General features: G+C 42.0%; 1 protein-coding gene across 1 annotated transcript in view; it reads left to right on the top strand.

Annotated features, from left to right (window-relative positions):
* The window catches only part of whrna (whirlin a), a gene marked incomplete at its 5' end in the record, with an annotated part of 229,962 nt that overhangs the window by 160,836 nt on the left and 51,453 nt on the right, over window positions 1–17,673 (top strand). Inside the window, one exon of the mRNA XM_080477670.1 lies at window positions 2,028–2,064. Coding sequence (XP_080333796.1) covers window positions 2,028–2,064 — 37 coding nt within the window. The remainder of the gene's footprint in view (window positions 1–2,027; window positions 2,065–17,673) is intronic.

Raw genomic sequence — 17,673 nt, 5'->3', positions numbered from 1 at the left:
GGAGGGGGAGAGCGTTGGTGGGTTTTTCATGACATGCATTGTGGTATCTGTGCTTTAAATTTACTGAAGACTCTGGCTGGGAGACATGCACGCCACACATTTCCTCTGAAATCGTCTTTCTGCAAAGCAGCTCCTGCCACGTCGCGCAGGGCCAGAGGAATCCTTGACGATGACTTCAAAATCCCTCGTCGTGTTTATCAGTCTGTGATAAATTCAAAATATATTCCAAACCGGATGAAAAGCTGTCAGTGAAGATACTTTCAAATCTCCTTTTCCTTCTTAAGTTCTGAAATGTGTGTGTGTGTGTGTGTGTGTGTGTGTGTGTGTGTGTGTGTGTGTGTGTGTGTGTGTGTGTGTGTGTGTGTGTGTGTGTGTGTGTGTGTGTGTGTGTGTGTGTGTGTGTGTGTGTGTGTGTGTGTGTGTGTGTGTGTGTGTGTGTGTGTGTGTGTGTGTGTGTGTGTGTGTGTGTGTGTGTGAGTGGACGGCACCTTAGCTGGAAAACTCAGGAAATAAGCTTTAATGGTTTGGTTGCTCTCAGCGTTTGCAACTGGAATATTAAACCTCTGCATGATGAGGTTTTGTACTCACTTTCAGTGGGCATCAGTTTGCTAGTCAGGTGAAGACAAAAAGATGCGTTCAAGGCCGGCCTGTACGTACTCACGATGGTCTAATCTGTCACTCACAGGGACGGCACATGGCGAGAGTAACCCAGGATTCAAGTGTTCACTAGACCCCATTTACACAACGTTTTCGAGTGCAAACGCATCGTTTTCGTGTTTCAGAAAAGTTTCAGGTTTACACAGCAATGTTTGGAAAACGATGTTTACACAGAAACGGCAAAAAACTATTTAGATGGATTTCACTTTTCCAACGTGAAAGCAGCCCCCAAAGGGCTTTACACTGTTTATCGCATGTATCCATGTGGACAGACAAGGAATTGAACCCGCAACCATCCGATTGAGAGAAGACCTGCTGTACCAACCGAGCTACAGCCGCCCCTCACTCCTATGTAGTTTTCATGTTGGGCCACTAGTTGGTACACTAGTTGGTACACTAGTGGCACATGACACCCTGGAGGAAAACGTTGTCCTTATTGTCCATTGACTGAGCTTGTGCAGAAGAACTATTTCATACGTCTGAGGTGTGTATACGCAGTCGCAGCATTTCAGAATAGTTTTGTTTTCCCAAGTTCACATGGAGTCAATATTTTCAAAAGGTTTCATCTTGGAGCCGTTTTCAAAAAGTTGCAATTTTCTGTGACTCCGAGTAAACGGAAACCAAAAAGGCAATGAAAGTTTTAAGTTTCCACGCGCTTCCGTGGCACCAGCGCAGCAGAGGTCATAAGCGAGCTCAGGCGAGTAGACGATGTGACGTGGGCAGACGGCAGGCCGCTGATTGGCCGGCGCGTGACGACACCGATAAATCAGAGGGCGGCCATTTTTTATACCCGATCACAGCAACGCTCACAAACACAGATCGATGCACAGAAATAAAATATAAACAAAATGATTAGATCTTGAGGGTTTTTTGCTTTTTCTTTTTTACGTCCTCACAACAGCTTTAAATTGCATCGAAATAAAATGTTTGTAAAATTTACTTAAATTGAAGAGATGCCTTAAAATCCTTCGAGATGCTCCAGTGAGAGAGTGGCTAATCTTAGCCTGCATTGCCGTCTACAATGCCGAGTCATTAAGAATATGCTGTTAATGCTGTTGCTGCATGGAAATCATTTCATTAATTTGCTCCAAATCTCCTTAATGCAGTAAATCAGCCCACGAAAAATGGGATGTAATGTTGTGATTGCTTTCGTTTTTTACAATTTTGTTCACGTATTGTGCAAGTCATGTATCGCCTGCAGGCACTCACCTTATATTTCCTTTGTGATCAGTTGTGTTTGATTGCTTATCCATTAACACGAGCAGTCCATGACTGGAGTGCATGAGGCTCTAATTGTGTGCATATATTAGAATCTGCGACTGAATCGTCCCAATGTGAGTAACTTGTCCTTTTAATGTGTTTCTCTGCAGCTTCTCTGTGGACCAAGGAGCCTCTGCAGCAGGAAAGGTGAGAGTCACAACCAATTTCCTCTATTTCTGTGAGTGTGTGTGTGTGTGTGTGTGTGCAGTGTTTCTTAAAGGGCACGCTTATCTCTCTGCCTGTCCAATTTTCTGCTAATGGCACCGCTGCGTAAAAAGAGACGATACAGATGCCACCAGTCACTCTCATTTCGACGCTTCTGCTTTTAATTAGGGGACGAACAAGCCGGAGCTGTCAAGTCTCACCTTCTACCTGTCAGACTCCGGCTTTTATGTCGTCGCTCGTCGCCCTATCGCAAGTCCACAAACAAAAACAGACAGTCCATTTGAATCCCCAGACCAGCGGTGATCGTTAATCATTGACCAGACGTCAGAAGGTTTTTCAGAACAGGTTTATCCAAGAGCTTTGTGCCAACATCGTAGTCGTCATTGTGACCCTGAGGAGGTCCGCAGTTCAAGACCAAGCATGTCAAACAAAGTAATATTAAATAATAGACACAAAATAAACTTGTAAAGCACTCACTTGCTGAAAAGGTTGTGTGCATTGAAACTCTATGGCGTCCGTTGCAGCTTCATCCTGACTTGATTAGAGTCCGTCTATTTCCAATTAATTTCAGTGGGTTATTCTGGTAATCACGGAAAGCTTTCATGTACAGTAGGTAAAGTGCTGCTTAATTGTGGGAAGGTCAAAGGGAGGGTCTACCTTGATTGGGATTGGCTAAACCCCTGATTACACTGTATAGGGTCTAATTTCTGATTCGCTCGTTGGAGCAACACATTTTTTAAAAACTGAAACAAGCCACAGAGAGAGAGAGAGACGACAGACTTTCTTCACTTCTGGGCCATCAATCCAGGTATGGGGACGATTATTACTGTTAGAAAACCATTAGAAAGTGAATTTTGCAGAATATGACCCCTTTAGGAATTTTTACCTTGGATTTTGCGGTCCTGAGTGTGTGTTTTGGGATCACTGCTGGGTTTTATGGTGACTGCGTAGAATTTATAATCTTCCTTTAGTGTGGTAACGCCACAAATTGCCTTAGAAAAAGGGATACAGATCCCCTCTCTGATTTGTGATGTTCCTAAACATTACAGCGAATAAAAGCCTTGTGAAAGCTCTGAGAATGCCTTGAAATTGCAGAAAGTGTCTTATCATGGTTTGCTTTGTCTTTGGGGTCCCTCCAGCTTGAGAATTACTCCTTTTTGTACAAAACGTACCAAGCAAGTCGAGGCGTTTGGACCTGCCCTGATTTGGCCTGCTGGCATTTTGTTGCCTGCCCATAATCTTAATAGGACTTGACAGAATGCGCTCTCTTTAAAAAGCTAATGCCAGTTAGAAAAGGTCTCCATCAGTGTGAGACATCACACAGACAAATCTTTGAGAAAGTTCTGGACCGAAGAGTTGCATGTACTTTGATGCTGCTGTTGTGGTTTCTGATCTGATTCTGCAGCTTTCAGTCTTCTCAATCCAATGAAACACTGGCAGTTATTATGTACTGATTCCATTGATCCATTGATTCATAGGTTAAACAGCTTCAGATTTAGGCAAAAGAAGTTGTGTTTTCATTGGCTCGGAGCATCATCGTCATGTTGAAGGACACCCAAAATGCTTTTTTTGCATTTTCGCTTGAATACACTGTCAAGTAAGCTGGACCCTACTCTAATAAAAGCTTGGGTTTTTATGAATGGATTGTATGAATAAGATCTAATATTTAAGGTTTTTATTATGGGGTCAGTGTGCCGACGACAGTGATCACCGCTCTACAATAAAAACCAGACATCAAATCAGGTACTGTGTCATTACCATGCCACACCAGACTGACCTTTATTCTCTCAACATAAAGTCCACTGTCCTGCCTGTTGACTTTCACTGTGACTTTGCAAACCGATGAGAGAGAGAGAGAGAGAGAGAAAGGGAGAGCAGCAAGGGAAGAAATAAGAAGAAAGTTGGAGGAGACAGCAGCTGTCGGCGTTGAAAGAGAGCGGGAGGAGGAAGGTGAGAGGGGAGCTCACTTTTCATTACGGAGTTTCTGACGGACAGTCCTTTCTTGACAGAGCAGAGGCCATGCAGGAGTTAGAGGACAGAAAGAGAAAGATGGAAGGAAATGGAGGCTGCGGGTATTTTAAGGGGAGGGGGAAGACATTTCCTCCAGACTGGAGCCCAAAGAGGGTTTAAAACTAATTTAGTGACTTTGTTTTGACCTGTTAGCTGTACTACACACTACTGGTGTACACAGCAGTGGTGTGATTATTTGTCTTTTGTCAAAGGTTTGCTCTGCAGACTGGAAAGCGGCATTGTTTTGGGAATAAGAGACACGGCGAACTAAGCTGAAGCACGGTGTGAGACATTTTTTTGCCCAAATGCGGCAGTATTTCCTCAATGAGAAGCAATCCAATCTACCTAAATGAGAAATAAATGAGAAATTAGTTTGCCTATCAGCGCCCTCATCTCAACTCTGGGTTTAAGCTGTGTGGTTTCTGATTAAAGTTTGTAAAGACTTCCAAGACTACTTCCATTGTTTTTCTTCACTTTATTCTTGTTTTGTTTTTTAAACTAACTTGTCCTCTAAGTATTGACCTCAATGACCATCCTGAAACTTGTGTGGACTCGTCTTCTCCTCAGCCGATAGAATGAACATGGTCGAAGGGTTTCTGTCAGTTGTAAGAGACAACAACAAAGCATTACCATGACCTGTTCTGGAGGACCGGCGTCCTGCGTGTCTCAATGTTTCCCGATTGCACCATACCTGATAGCGATGACGTGGCTCCTTATTGGGCTTCTTCACAAGCTTGATGATGACAGCATGAGATCAGCGCGTGAGATTCAGATGTGCAGAGGCAGGGAGGCATCTAAAACCTGCAGGACCAGGATTGGATACCTCTGCCTTAAATCAGTGTCAAAGACGTTAGTTCAGGAGCCTCATACTGTCCAATTTCATCTTGAGTGGATTGGAGTGGTAAAATAGTGGCATAAGGACCTTCAAATTAAAAGTATAAAGTTTTTCTTTGTTGTGACGCAGAACATACAGTAAGTGATGAAAATGTCTATATTTTCACACTCAAAAAACCAAACAATTACTCTCAAAAATGACTGCAATTTCAACATAAAGACAATTTTCATGATGTCCTCCGGTATAAAAAAACAAACAAAAAAAAACGGTGCAATGTCCATAACACTGTGAAGAAATTTGTTTTAAAAAAATCAATGTTTTCTTTCTCTTCCAGGCCTGTTTTGGCCCACAGCTCCTACACTGCTCAAAAAAATTAAAGGAACAGTTTTTTATCAGGGTATGGCATGAATTCAATTGCACTTTTCTAATAAGGTTTTGGTCAGGTACATGGCAGAGGGGGTTGTTAATCAGTGTTCAGCTGCATTGGTGTTGATGGAATTAACAACAGGTGCACTCGAGGGGCAACAACGAGATGGCCCCCAAAACAGGACTGGTTTTGCAGGTGGAGGCCATTTCAAGTTCCTCCCTCTTGATCTTTTTCAACTGTTTTTCCACAAGTGTTGGCTTTAGCTAGAGTCATTATCACGACTGGGAGCATGAGGCGATTTCTTAACCCTCCTGAAGTTGCGCAGATTGTCCAACTCCTCCAGGATGGCACATCCATGCGTGCTGTTGCAAGAAGATTTGATGTGTCTCCCAGTACAATCTCCAGAGCATGGAGGAGATTCCAGGAGACAGGCAGTTACTCTAGGAGAGCTGGACAGGGCCGTAGACGGTCCTCATCCCATTAGCAGGACCGATATCTGCTGCTTTGTGCAAGGAGGAACAGGTCGAGCACTGCCCGAGCCCCACAGAATGACCTCCAGCAGGCTACTGGTGTGAATGTCTCTGCCCAAACAGTCAGAAACAGACTTCACGAGGGTGGCCTCAGGGCACGACGTCCTGTAGTGTGCCCTGTGCTCACTGCTCAGCACCGTGGAGCTCGATTGGCATTTGCCATAGAACACCAGAATTGGCAAGTCCGCCACTGGCGCCCTGTGCTTTTCACAGATGAGAGCAGGTTTACCCTGAGCACCTGTGATAGACGTGAAAGAGTCTGGAGAAGCCAAGGAGAGTGCTATGCTGCCTGCAACATCATTCAGCATGACCCGTTCGGTGGTGGGTCAGTGATGGTCTGGGGAGGCATTTCCATGGAGGGACGAACAGACCTCTACAGGCTAGAGAACGGCAGTCTGACTGCCATTAGGTATCGGGATGAAATCCTTGCACCCATGGTCAGACCCTACACTGGTGCAGTAGGTCCTGGGTTCCTCCTGGTCCACGACAATGCCCGGCCTCATGTGGCAAGAGCATGCAGACAGTATCTGGAGGATGAAGGAATTGACACAATTGAATGGCCCTCACGATCACCTGATCTAAACCCGATAGAACACCTCTGGGACATAATGTTTCGGTCCATCAGACGCCGCCAGGTTGCTCCTCAGACTTTACAGGAGCTCACTGATGCCCTTAGACAGATCTGGGAGGACATCCCACAAGACACCATCCGTCGTCTCATTAGGAGCATGCCGCGACGTTGTCAAGCATGCATACAAGCACGTGGGGGCCACACAAGATATTGAAAAGAATTTTGAGTTGCAGAAATTGAATTTAGGCAAAATGGACGAGCCTGCCACATAATTTTTTCACTTTGATTTTTGGGGTGTCTATATACTGAGCCCTCTGTAGGCTGAAAACTTTTATTTCCATCAAAAGATGTGGCATCCTTTTGTTCCTGAGACATTAAACTGTCTATATCAGTATAGATATCCAACATTTTTTTTTCACCATTGAAATCTGATGTGTTTTCAAAGTGTTCCTTTAATTTTTTTGAGCAGTGTATGTTTGACACCCCTGCCTTAAATCCTATCAAGGACAGCATCCTCCTCTCACAAAACTGGACAAGATCAATGTAAAGTGTTGACTGTATAGCGACCGGGCTTTAGGTACTTGAGATCTGGTGTATTCTCTCCCGCCTCGGTTGAATAAGATTGTGTACAAGACAGTAGTGAGACCTGATATGTCTTGAGGATTACAGATGGTGGCAATGACCTGAAGAGCTGAGAGCTGAGGATGTTCATGAGCACATGATAAAAAGAGCCTATTATGAAGAGTTTGTTGGGAAAGTTAGAGAAACATGGTTTGGACATGTATGTATGTAGGAGAGATGATAGCGAAGAAGAGCAATGAGGCTGGAGCCACCAGATAATAGCAGAGTGAGGCCAGTTGGGTTGTTCAGGTTGTTTGTGAGTGAAGGAGAATATAATAGACGGACAGTGTTGGAAGGAGACTGAGGCAACGCCTGACAGAAAAATGCTCAAACAAGAAATTTGCCAAAACAAAAATCGGGCTGGTTCTTGACCAAAAATGTATTGTAGCCACACAACACGTACAAATCTGTTTCTTCATACAAGTTTTGACATGACTTACCGTTGTTTTTTATGTTTCCATCCAGTGTGTAACCAGGGAAAAAATTTGAGTTTTTGATGTGCTTGTGAGGGAAAAACAGCTATTATTGCTATGGTAAACACCTGCTAGTCCAAAGTGAAACCACCTTGTTCCAGAAGAAGCAAAAGGATTTTTTTATTAAAGTAAAAATACAGATACTTGCGTACAAAACCAAGGAGGACGAAAATAAACATCTTGTAACAGTAGATGTACCGATTAAGGATTTCTTTATATGACAAACCAAAAACTTTTGTTGCATTTTGGGTGACCATTTACAGTGCTCAGTCACTGAAAATGACACTTTTTGAAAACGGCTCCCAAGGTGGAACTCTTTGAAAATGCTCCAACTCTGTTAAAACGCATGCATTTGAGAGTGGGTTCAAAACCAAGCAACAGCACCAACTTCTGGCCGAGCATGCTAACTACATCATTTTCATTGTTTCCATGGCGTACAGTCATTTTTCAAATCATTGCCATGTAAAACTTTAACTGAGTTTATTACAGAAGCAAAAAAGAAAAATTTAACTGACAGACAAAAGAGAGAGAGAGGCTTCGTCCACGTTCACGTGTACCTGGGTTTTCACAAAAACGGATCTTTCCCCCTCTACATTTACCAATAAATCTTCATTGACACGGACCTGCGTATACATCTGGTTAAGCGCTGCTATGAGCATGCCAAACCTGTAGAGGGCAGTGTAGTGAGAAGCATGAAGCCATAAAACTCAATCAGAATCCTGGAAAAAAAACACAATTTCATGAATTGTGACGTAAATGTCCACTTACCAGGGGAGTAGGATGCAACCGGTGACACAGAGTTTTATCAGACCTCCAAGGCGGCCGGAGTTTTCAGAAATAATCGTTTGTGGTAAGTCGTAGTCACGTTCATGTGAAAATGCAACTTCCAAATGCAGAGAATTATCACCGTTTTGTAAATACCCGGGGACGTGTAAACGTAGCCACAGACGGAGACCTGACAGGTCTAAACTTCTTTAATTACAGAAAAGTAAGAACTACAAGTTCTGAAATATACTTCAGTAGACAAGTTATTCATACAAATCCCTTCAATCAATCATACTCAAATACTCATGACCAAGTTGGATTGTTATTACGGTGACTGCCAACTAGAAAACTACCAAGTCCCAGGAGGGAGTCCTGGGCTGGGAGTCATGACACTCTGGAGGAAACGTTGTTATTGTCCATCTTGTCCATCAGCAGAAGAACTACATATTTACTACCGCCATGGTGTGCATCATGCTCTATCTACATAGAGATGTTTTCAGTGGCTCGGAGCAACTCACCTTTTGAATTTTCACTTGAAAACATCATGTCAACAGGGCCTAGATTGACCTTTATTTTCTCCATGTTTTACCTGCACGTGTATGAATTCTAGGTGAAGAAGACACACAACTACACACTTGTGCGTTCTCGGAATGAAGAACAGATTCTGTCTTGATTCGCCGGCACATTAGCAACTGAATAACACTTAAATTTATAACCCCTTTCAAGCTACTACAGATGCTGTAATTTTCCCGTTGGGCACACTTTTCCTGAGTTTATTGGATTTACCGCCCATATCAGTCAAAACATTGCAGCTCCATTGGTTCATAGAGGAGTATTGATTGTGGACTTATGTGTCTGTAGTAGTTGACATATGATGTGTGAAAAAGCTTTTGGGCTCCAGTGTAGCAGCAGCAGCTGCATTTATGTAGTTTCTATAATCTTTGATCTTTTATCTTACCGCCCTGCCTGCTTTATGAGGACAAACTACTCATACCACATTATGACGATGGGATTCTAGACGATGTTGTATTAGAAAGAAGGGTAGGAAATGCTGGAATACTGAATTTTAAAAGATTTTTCTTGGTAAATTTTTTATAAATATCAATTTTTCTCAAAACACATCAGAGGAGCTTCATGCCTGGGACCTTTACCAGCTGACGAAAAGCCTTTTAGATTGTTTACTTGTCTTCCTGGATTTGTTTGGCGGTCCGCTGTGAAATTGAGGTGACGTGACGGGAGTCCCAGGTTGGATCTGGGCCTTTGGTGTCTCTGCGAGCGGCTCTGGCAGAACACCTGTGCTCTTACAAGTTTTCACATCTCCTCGCTTTTAGCAGCCGCATATCGCTGCCAAGCGCAAATGCTGCGAAAGCTCAGAATTTTATTCAAAATCTGTCCAAAGGATTCCAAGGTTGCAAACATACTGTACCTTTACACTTCTTTTTTTTTTTCTGATTATGCAATAAACTCTCTCTCTACTAATCACAACATTATAGCAGGTTTTAGGAGCATTTAATTGTTCTTTTTGACCACCGTATAACAAAACGTTGCTCTGCTATCAAGCATTTCTTCATCAGGAGAGTCGACACGGGAAATAAAGCACAACCTATTGCACAAGCCGTATTGCGCTTCTTAAAGAGTAGCAGACACACACACACAGATAGATAGATAGATAGATAGATAGATAGATAGATAGATAGATAGATAGATAGATAGATAGATAGATAGATAATAATGAGATACAGCTAAAGAAGACTAACATTTTGTATTTTTAAAAATGGGCAGCATTTCCTGCTACATGTGATCATAAACAGTGTTTCACATTTAACATTTATTGTGAATGTAGATTTTTTTTTTTGCTTAATTTTGTTTTGTGTGAAATACGGAACACAGTAGCAGTTACTGACGCTTTAAGCCCCGTTTACATGACAAGTGAAAGTGTGGACAAGTCCACAATCAACTTTTTGAAAACTTCTCCCAAGGGGGAACTTTTCAAAAACGCTCTGTCTCAGGGGAAAAAGTATTTCTTCTGCACATGCTCAGTAGATGTACAATAATAATGTTTGACGCCAGAGTGTCAAGACTGCCCGTCCATACCCTCTTGGGACTTGGTAGTTTTATAGTTGACAGTCACAAGTAACAGTAATCCAACTTATAAAAGTAAAAGTAGTATAGAGAAAATGAAAAAAAGCCATGAAGGACAAAACCAGCTTAGGCTGCAAGCCAGAGGGGCCTATAATTCCCTCCCCCACTTTCCAACAAAACCAACAATTGTCTAAATGCTATCATGACTATGATGTTATATTATATTGTGAAAGCATTGGCTCATGGTACTTGGGTGCACAGAGCTTGCAGCGCATTTGAAAGAAGTTGTTTTTGGATCCGACCATTTTGAAAAATTCTTCCAGGTACAGCCAGGGATGTACAAGAGTTGGCTGGCCCGCTCGGCTACCAGCATCCTCACTGGTGTTTGCTTTTGAGTCTCTGCTACAGACATCTTCGTACTACATGAAGTCTGTCAACTCTGTGCCTTTTGCTTGGTGTGACGTGATTCGTAGTTGTCATTCCCTTGTGGGGGCGATGGATTGCGTACAATATAAATAGGGTGTTGGAATGGTATGTGCTTATACTTCTCATCCAATCACAATCAAATTGACTTCATCCGGAAGGTGCCATTTATTTGACACACTGTCAAGGTCACGCTCACCTGCTGCCATGCAGGGCTGGAAGTGCAGACTGAGACTTTACTATTGTCAAACTCACTCATAACATTAGCGTTGTCTGATTTGTTGTTTTCTCAATAGTTATGATTACATGAAACCCCTGTTTAATGAGGAGGAGCACCTTATTGATTCTAAAGCTGACTGGAGGATTAAAGACATGAACACACGGGATGACTGAGCAGACTTAAGCAAACATTAGTTTGCCTTTCTTGAAAGTATCAACTGGAACCATTTAAGGAAAAAAAAAGTCTGAAAACTGTTTAAAATCGGTTTTGATATGAAACAGGTTGTTGGAAATAACTGGGCTCAGAGCACAATAAGTCACAAATCTGTGTGCTTTGGGCGATATGAAAGAGCAGAGTTACCCGATGTGTGTGGCTGCAACAGTTATCAAGAAGTTGAAACCCTCCCCACTGTCCTTTACATTTACTTGTCCTTGAAACCCAACAGATTATATTCTTATTCCTTTCTATACTGTCATTTTAGTGTCCACTGCAGGTTATTATTGGTGGGGTACCTGGCTGTTTGAGACATGCTGTGTTCCCATTTCAAACCCTTGTCCTGTAGCTCGACCTTGATGAAATTCATGTTATTTGATGAAAGTGGTACCTTTTGATCTATTTGATCTTCGAGATCAAACAATCCCACTGGGAGGAGAGTCATTTTCTCTGTGCGGGTGTATCTTAATGTGCATGCATCCCCGTGGAGATGTGAGGGAATGCTTGCGATGAGGGAATTGCGGATGTTTGTTTTGTTTGCTGTTTCTGTGAGATTTTTCTTTCTCCCTCCAATTAGGGTTTTTTGACTCAATCAGGTTCATGGAGCGAAGGTCTTTGATGTCAACGGACTTTAATGTGAAATCAAACTCATAGATCACTTCACATGAGACAGTTAGGAGTTTGTTTTTAGCAGATTCTAAGTCTCTAAATCTATGATATAAATTTCCTTTCACTCTGAGGACTTAATGACATTAAAGGTAAAAGTATGCTGCTCTTCTTACAGCATGATGGTTGCACTGCACCGGCATCCAACCCCAGCACAAACACGGTCATTATAACATGTCTTGTGTTTTTCTACTGCAACCTCCTCTTTATTTATGTAATATTTAGTGTACAGATGTGTTTATACTCCTCGGGGCCTTAAGGTTTATTAGGCCCTGTTTACCCGACAATGTTTCATGTGAAAACGCATAATTTTTGAGTTTTCAGAAAAGTTTCATGTTTACACAACAATGTTTTGCAAACAATGTCCTTTGACACTGAAACAGCAGAAACGCTGAAAACAATGTTCATCTTGGTCCCAGGAGAAGTCGGACTGGCAGTCATGCCACTCTGGAGACCGCCGTCTTTGTTATTGCCCATCTACTGAGCATATGCAGAAGCACAGCAGTGGTGCACATGCACAGCATTTGAGAACGGTTGTGTTTTACCCTGTCTCAACAGAGACTGAGGCGGACATTTTCAGAAAGTTCCACCTCGGTAGCCATTTTCAAAAAGTTGTGTTTTCACTGTCATGTGAACGGACACCCAAAGTGCTCAGAATGTTTTCAGTTTTCATTTGTTTTAGCGTAAACAGCGCCTTAACGTCCACTTAACAACATCATTCACACTAACAACATTCACTATTGCTTCAGTGAGTGACTGCCATTCTAAAATTAGTGATGTTACAACCACTGAATCATCGGTAAGCGCTTTAGTTGCTGTTTGTGTCGGAGGCGTAGACGAGCTGCAGATTTGCTGTCTCTCTGTTCTGCTCATAACTCTTAGCTTTAGTATCTAGCAACTACTTTTCATCTGAAACGAGTTGTGGGGCTGTACGTCAGCAGACCCTTTTGTGTTTACTGAGCTGACTGTTGTATTACTGTTTTAAAGTGCTGTCTCCAGTCTATGTTACTATTTTCATAATCTCCAGTTTACTTGACGAGTTGGTTATTATGCATGAATTATCTCAAGATCTCCAATCATAAGTAACATTAGCCACTGTACACACGGCACACTATCATCCTTAATGAGAGCTGTGGACACGGTGGTGGTACGCCTCAGTGGTTTAGTTGCTCCTCCTTTTCTTCCTCCGTCCATAAAAGTGTTTCTTCCAAGGACACCCAGATCAAAGAGGATCTACCTCCCACTGAATGACTGAATCCCCGTGCTGACAGCTCAGCTCTTGTTTCACTGTAATAATTCAGTTATGTGCATAAAATAAGGGCGACCTCATCTAAGGTCAAAGTAATACACCAAATTAACAAGTACTTATTTTCTGCAATGACGTATTTCTACTTTTCTGAATCAGTAACTAGAATCAGTGGTTAAGTCTCACTAATTTGCACGACACTCGTGATCAAATCCTCTGGCTTCACTCCAAGTTCTTTGCGATGAGATATATTTTAAACACACATCATGCTGTGGATCCATGTCACAGCAAGTTTAGACGTGTCTACGTAGAAAACGCTTATCTTTGGTTGCGTTTCAGGTGTCCGTTTACACGACAATGGTGCCCGGAGCCACTAAAAATGCAACTTTCTGAAAATGCGCCGACTTTGTCTCCATGTAAATGAGAGAACATGCAATTTTTTGTAAACACCTGGGCTCTGTCTCCACGCAGAAGGTGCTAATGCTGCTACTTTGCATGCATGCCATGGCCGTAGTGAGTATTTCTTCTGCACATGCTCAGAGATGGACAATAACAACAATGGCAGCCTCCAGAGTGTCATGACTCCCAGTCAATATTCTCCTGGGATTTTGTAGTTTTACAGTTGAGAGTCACCATAATAACAACCCAACTTTGTTGTCTGTCCATACAAATGTCTGTGTACTCCCATTGTTAATGTTCATAATGTATTGTTCTCTGCGTGCATGTGTGTGTGGTTTCATTCCAAACACAATAAACTGCCACCAGGAGTAGTTGTTTTCAAAACATTGCCGTGTACCCACAAAACCTTTTTGCAACGACAAACAACGATGCGTTTTCACATGAAACATTGTTTTGTAAATGGGATCTAAGCATACCAAATACACAGGTGAAATAACCGGAAGTAAGAAATAGGTCAACAATGGCTGTAAAATGTATTTACGTTCAGATTAAAACACAGTAAATATAGAAGGAGAAGTCGTTTTCCGCCCTGAACTGCTGGTTTTCTATAGTGTGGTGTTGGATGAGTGAGAAAGAAGGACACACAGAGAAAATGGGAGGGACCATTAAGCAGGTAAGATATATGGCAGTGGGGCTTTAGGGCTCAGCAGGATGGATAAAGGTCATAATTCATTGCTCTGCAGCTTGACCATGTGACCCCGGCAGCCTCTGCTAGAGCTGTGCACCTCTGTTACCTCCCACCGTGTCAACATGTAACACAGGACACATTAATCTCTCTTAGAAGGACCTGCAGGTGATAGTGCTGCTTAAACAAGCAAATAAGTTGTGTTTATCACATCATTTTCTGCTGTATTCACCTCTTTTTGCCTCCCTGGAGAGTACATTTTTTTCACAGCGATCACATCATCTGTCCTTCTATAATCCCTACACCCCTCTTTCTGGCTCCCTCCATCCTGTAATTGGAGCCCAAAGGCCAAACCAGACCGATAAGCTAATTAATTAGGAATAGGTCACACAGCGATTCTCAATCATTCATTTTGCTCTGACCCCATTCCCAACCATTATCTGGAGCAAATGAATGCTGTTTGAGAGACAGGAAAATGTATTTCCACAAATAGCCAGGGTAAACATTGCTTCTTGTCAAACATGATTGGTCTGATGAAGAGAGCGATCAGGTAAATTCGTCTGTATATTTTGGTAAGCCCAGAGATGAGATTGACAAATGAACAGTTCAGACGAAAAGGTTACCCGAAGGGTTTCATACGGGGCTGAAAAATGAGGAGCATGAGGTGGTTATGCTGAAACTGCTGGTGCAAATTGAAAAACAGTATGGTGTAATGGTGCAAATCAGGATGAGAGATATTTCAGGTACAAGCAAATTTTTTTTGTCTTTTAAAGGAGGTTTTAATAAGTCTGTGTCTCTTTTCCAATGACAGAGCAAAGAAGAGCAGTGATGTCCACGGTGGGTCCTTTGAAAAACAGCTGTTGTTTTTTTAATTCAGTCAGTATAAGGACCTGTTTATGCGACAGTTTATGCACACGGTGCAGCAATACGTCAGCAGAGGGTTTAAGCCAGCTCGCTTTAGCTACCTGAAAAGGGGAACTATGCATCAAGGAGCTTTTATTTAAACGCAATCCTTCAACTTCTACGTGCTGCATCGAAGATTCATGATTGATGCATCACGCTGCCCACAGTCTCAACAAGCAGTTGGGTTGATGTGTCTCAATGGTACAAAACCCACCATAACTTCCGTCACCTGTACCTCAACAGATTGTCAATTCCACATAAGGAGATTTATAACCAACAGTAGCACCTTTTGGGCTTTTTTTCTTGACAGGAGTGAACAAAATCTTTACATGAATAAATATATTTTCTTATGAACAATGAGGTCATTGTAGCAGAAATATACTGTCCTGGACCTTTTCAACATCCCACAATACAACTAATTGTATTGAGTGGGTCATGATGGATTCTCCTTTGAGCTAAGTGGTGGAATATTGATTATATTTAGGCCTTGTTTACACGACAATGTGCATAATTTGTACATTTTCATTTCAGAACTGTTACACATTGACACAGCAACATTTTGAAAACAATGTCCATTCACATGAAAGCCACCAAGTCCCAGGAGAATACGAACTGGGAGTCATGGCACTCTGTAGGAAAACATTGTTGTCTATCTACTGAGCATGTGCTGAAGAACTATTTACCACGACTGTGGTGCACATGCACAGGAGCAGCATTTCAGAAAAGTGGCATTTCTCTCATTTCCATGGAAACAGAGTCTGAGTATTTTCGAAAAGTTCCACATTGGGAGCTGTTTTCAGAAAGTTCTGTTTACATTGGCTCTGAATACCATTGTCATGTATATGGACAACGAAAATGCTCAAAAGGTTTTGTGTGTTCGCTAGAACTTTGTCATATAAGCAGGTGAAGATAAACTTTATATCATTAGGGTCCATGAATAAAGAAGTATGGATCAAGTTGCTTCGTTCATCTTGGATTCAGGGGTTGTGAGCTAATCAGTGTAAAAGCTGCTTGTCATGCCGAATGTATTCATCTCAGAGGAGTGAGTTGATAAGTTGTTGTTTATCTCAATTAAAATGGAAGTGTTGTTGTATTTTCAGGTAAACACACCTCCAAACTTGAAAACTTTGTCTGATAAACTGGGCATGAATGTTCGAATAGGCCGGTATCTAAAATACACAGGACAATGGGACCTGACGCACTTTGGAGTCTTGTTGTGGTCTAAAGATTTTACCAGGGTCAACGAGCCACCATTGATCAACTCCTGCTCAGACAGAAAGAAAGTGCAGTCCATGCAGATCTCAGGTCCATTACTTGATACTCTGCCAGCAGCAAACCTCTTGGATTTGAACACGGGGACTGGCAGCCATGTTTTTCTAGAGTGCATGCCACCTACTTTCCTTTCCATGCAGGTCATCTTTATTAGGGGCCATTGGATCTGGGCTTTTTAGGGCTGTTTGGTAGCCCACCTGAAAATGGATGATTATGAATTCTGCAAAAATTTCGAGTTTCTTTACTATATTGCAGTTATGAAGGATGGACATATATGATGCTGAGCTGACCTTTGTTGTGTAGAGTCGGTAGTTATAAAGCAGATTTTGCCTATATCCTATTATAAAGTGCTGCTTTTAATTTGCAGTGTGTACAAAAAAACAATGCAGAGACTGTTTCTGCGTTGCATTTTAATTACAAGCTCGTAGCCACATTTCCGTCTCACTTTATTGGCGTGAAAAGCTAATTCCCCATAACTTTAGCAGCTCTGGCTGTTGGTTGATTGATGTGACCGGTTCAAGTAATTCAAGCACACTCGCATCTTCCAAACTGTTTGCTGCTTTTCTGTTCCAGTGTAACTGATAGCAGTTTTTACAGTCCAAAAAAACAACAACCCCGCCAACTGTAAGCTGGCTCTATGGCAGTGATTGGGCTTGATTGGACACAGTGCGTGTTGAGAGCGTGTCATTGGAAAACCACCAGACTCTGCCTGTCAGTCGGTTTTTCATCTGCACTGATGTAAAAGAGCTAAACAAGGTCTGCACACGGCACAAGGACAGAACAGGAAACACATCAGCTGTCAGGTAGCGCTTAAGAGCCGTTCTCTCAGTCTGATGAGAATTGACACAGCTTGTTAAAGTACCGGGCCTATTAAGAGAAGAAGCACCGTCATCAAGCAGGAGACAATGAAAAGAAACCTGCGTGTGCTTAAGTGGAAAGGGTTTTGTAAGACCGTTGTGCAGTGACACGGCACACAAAATGAAATACATTTTCACTTCATTCATTGAGCGATTGCTTCCACATTCTGGAATGATCTGCTGCATTTTTGAATAAATAGCTGGAATACAACACAGAATAAATATTCTATGAAATTGCTACAATACTTATTTAAAACGCTTATTAGCCTATGTTTTCAGTGACAACCTTTTCCAAGTGAATATGCGAAATTTTGCGTCAGGCTTTAGACTGAACTTTGTCATAAAACAGATCTTCTCCATTTCTTACAAACTCATCTGTATTCATCAAAATTATCATATTTCAAAAGTTTCAAAAATGTGAAAAAATTGAGATACCCTAGTGCTTTAAATATT

This window comes from Lipophrys pholis (assembly GCF_963383615.2).
Source record: "Lipophrys pholis genome assembly, chromosome: 12".
Taxonomy (NCBI): Eukaryota; Metazoa; Chordata; class Actinopteri; order Blenniiformes; family Blenniidae; genus Lipophrys; species Lipophrys pholis.
The sequence above is the reverse complement of the archived record's forward strand: the minus strand, read 5'-3'. Positions and strand labels throughout refer to the sequence as shown.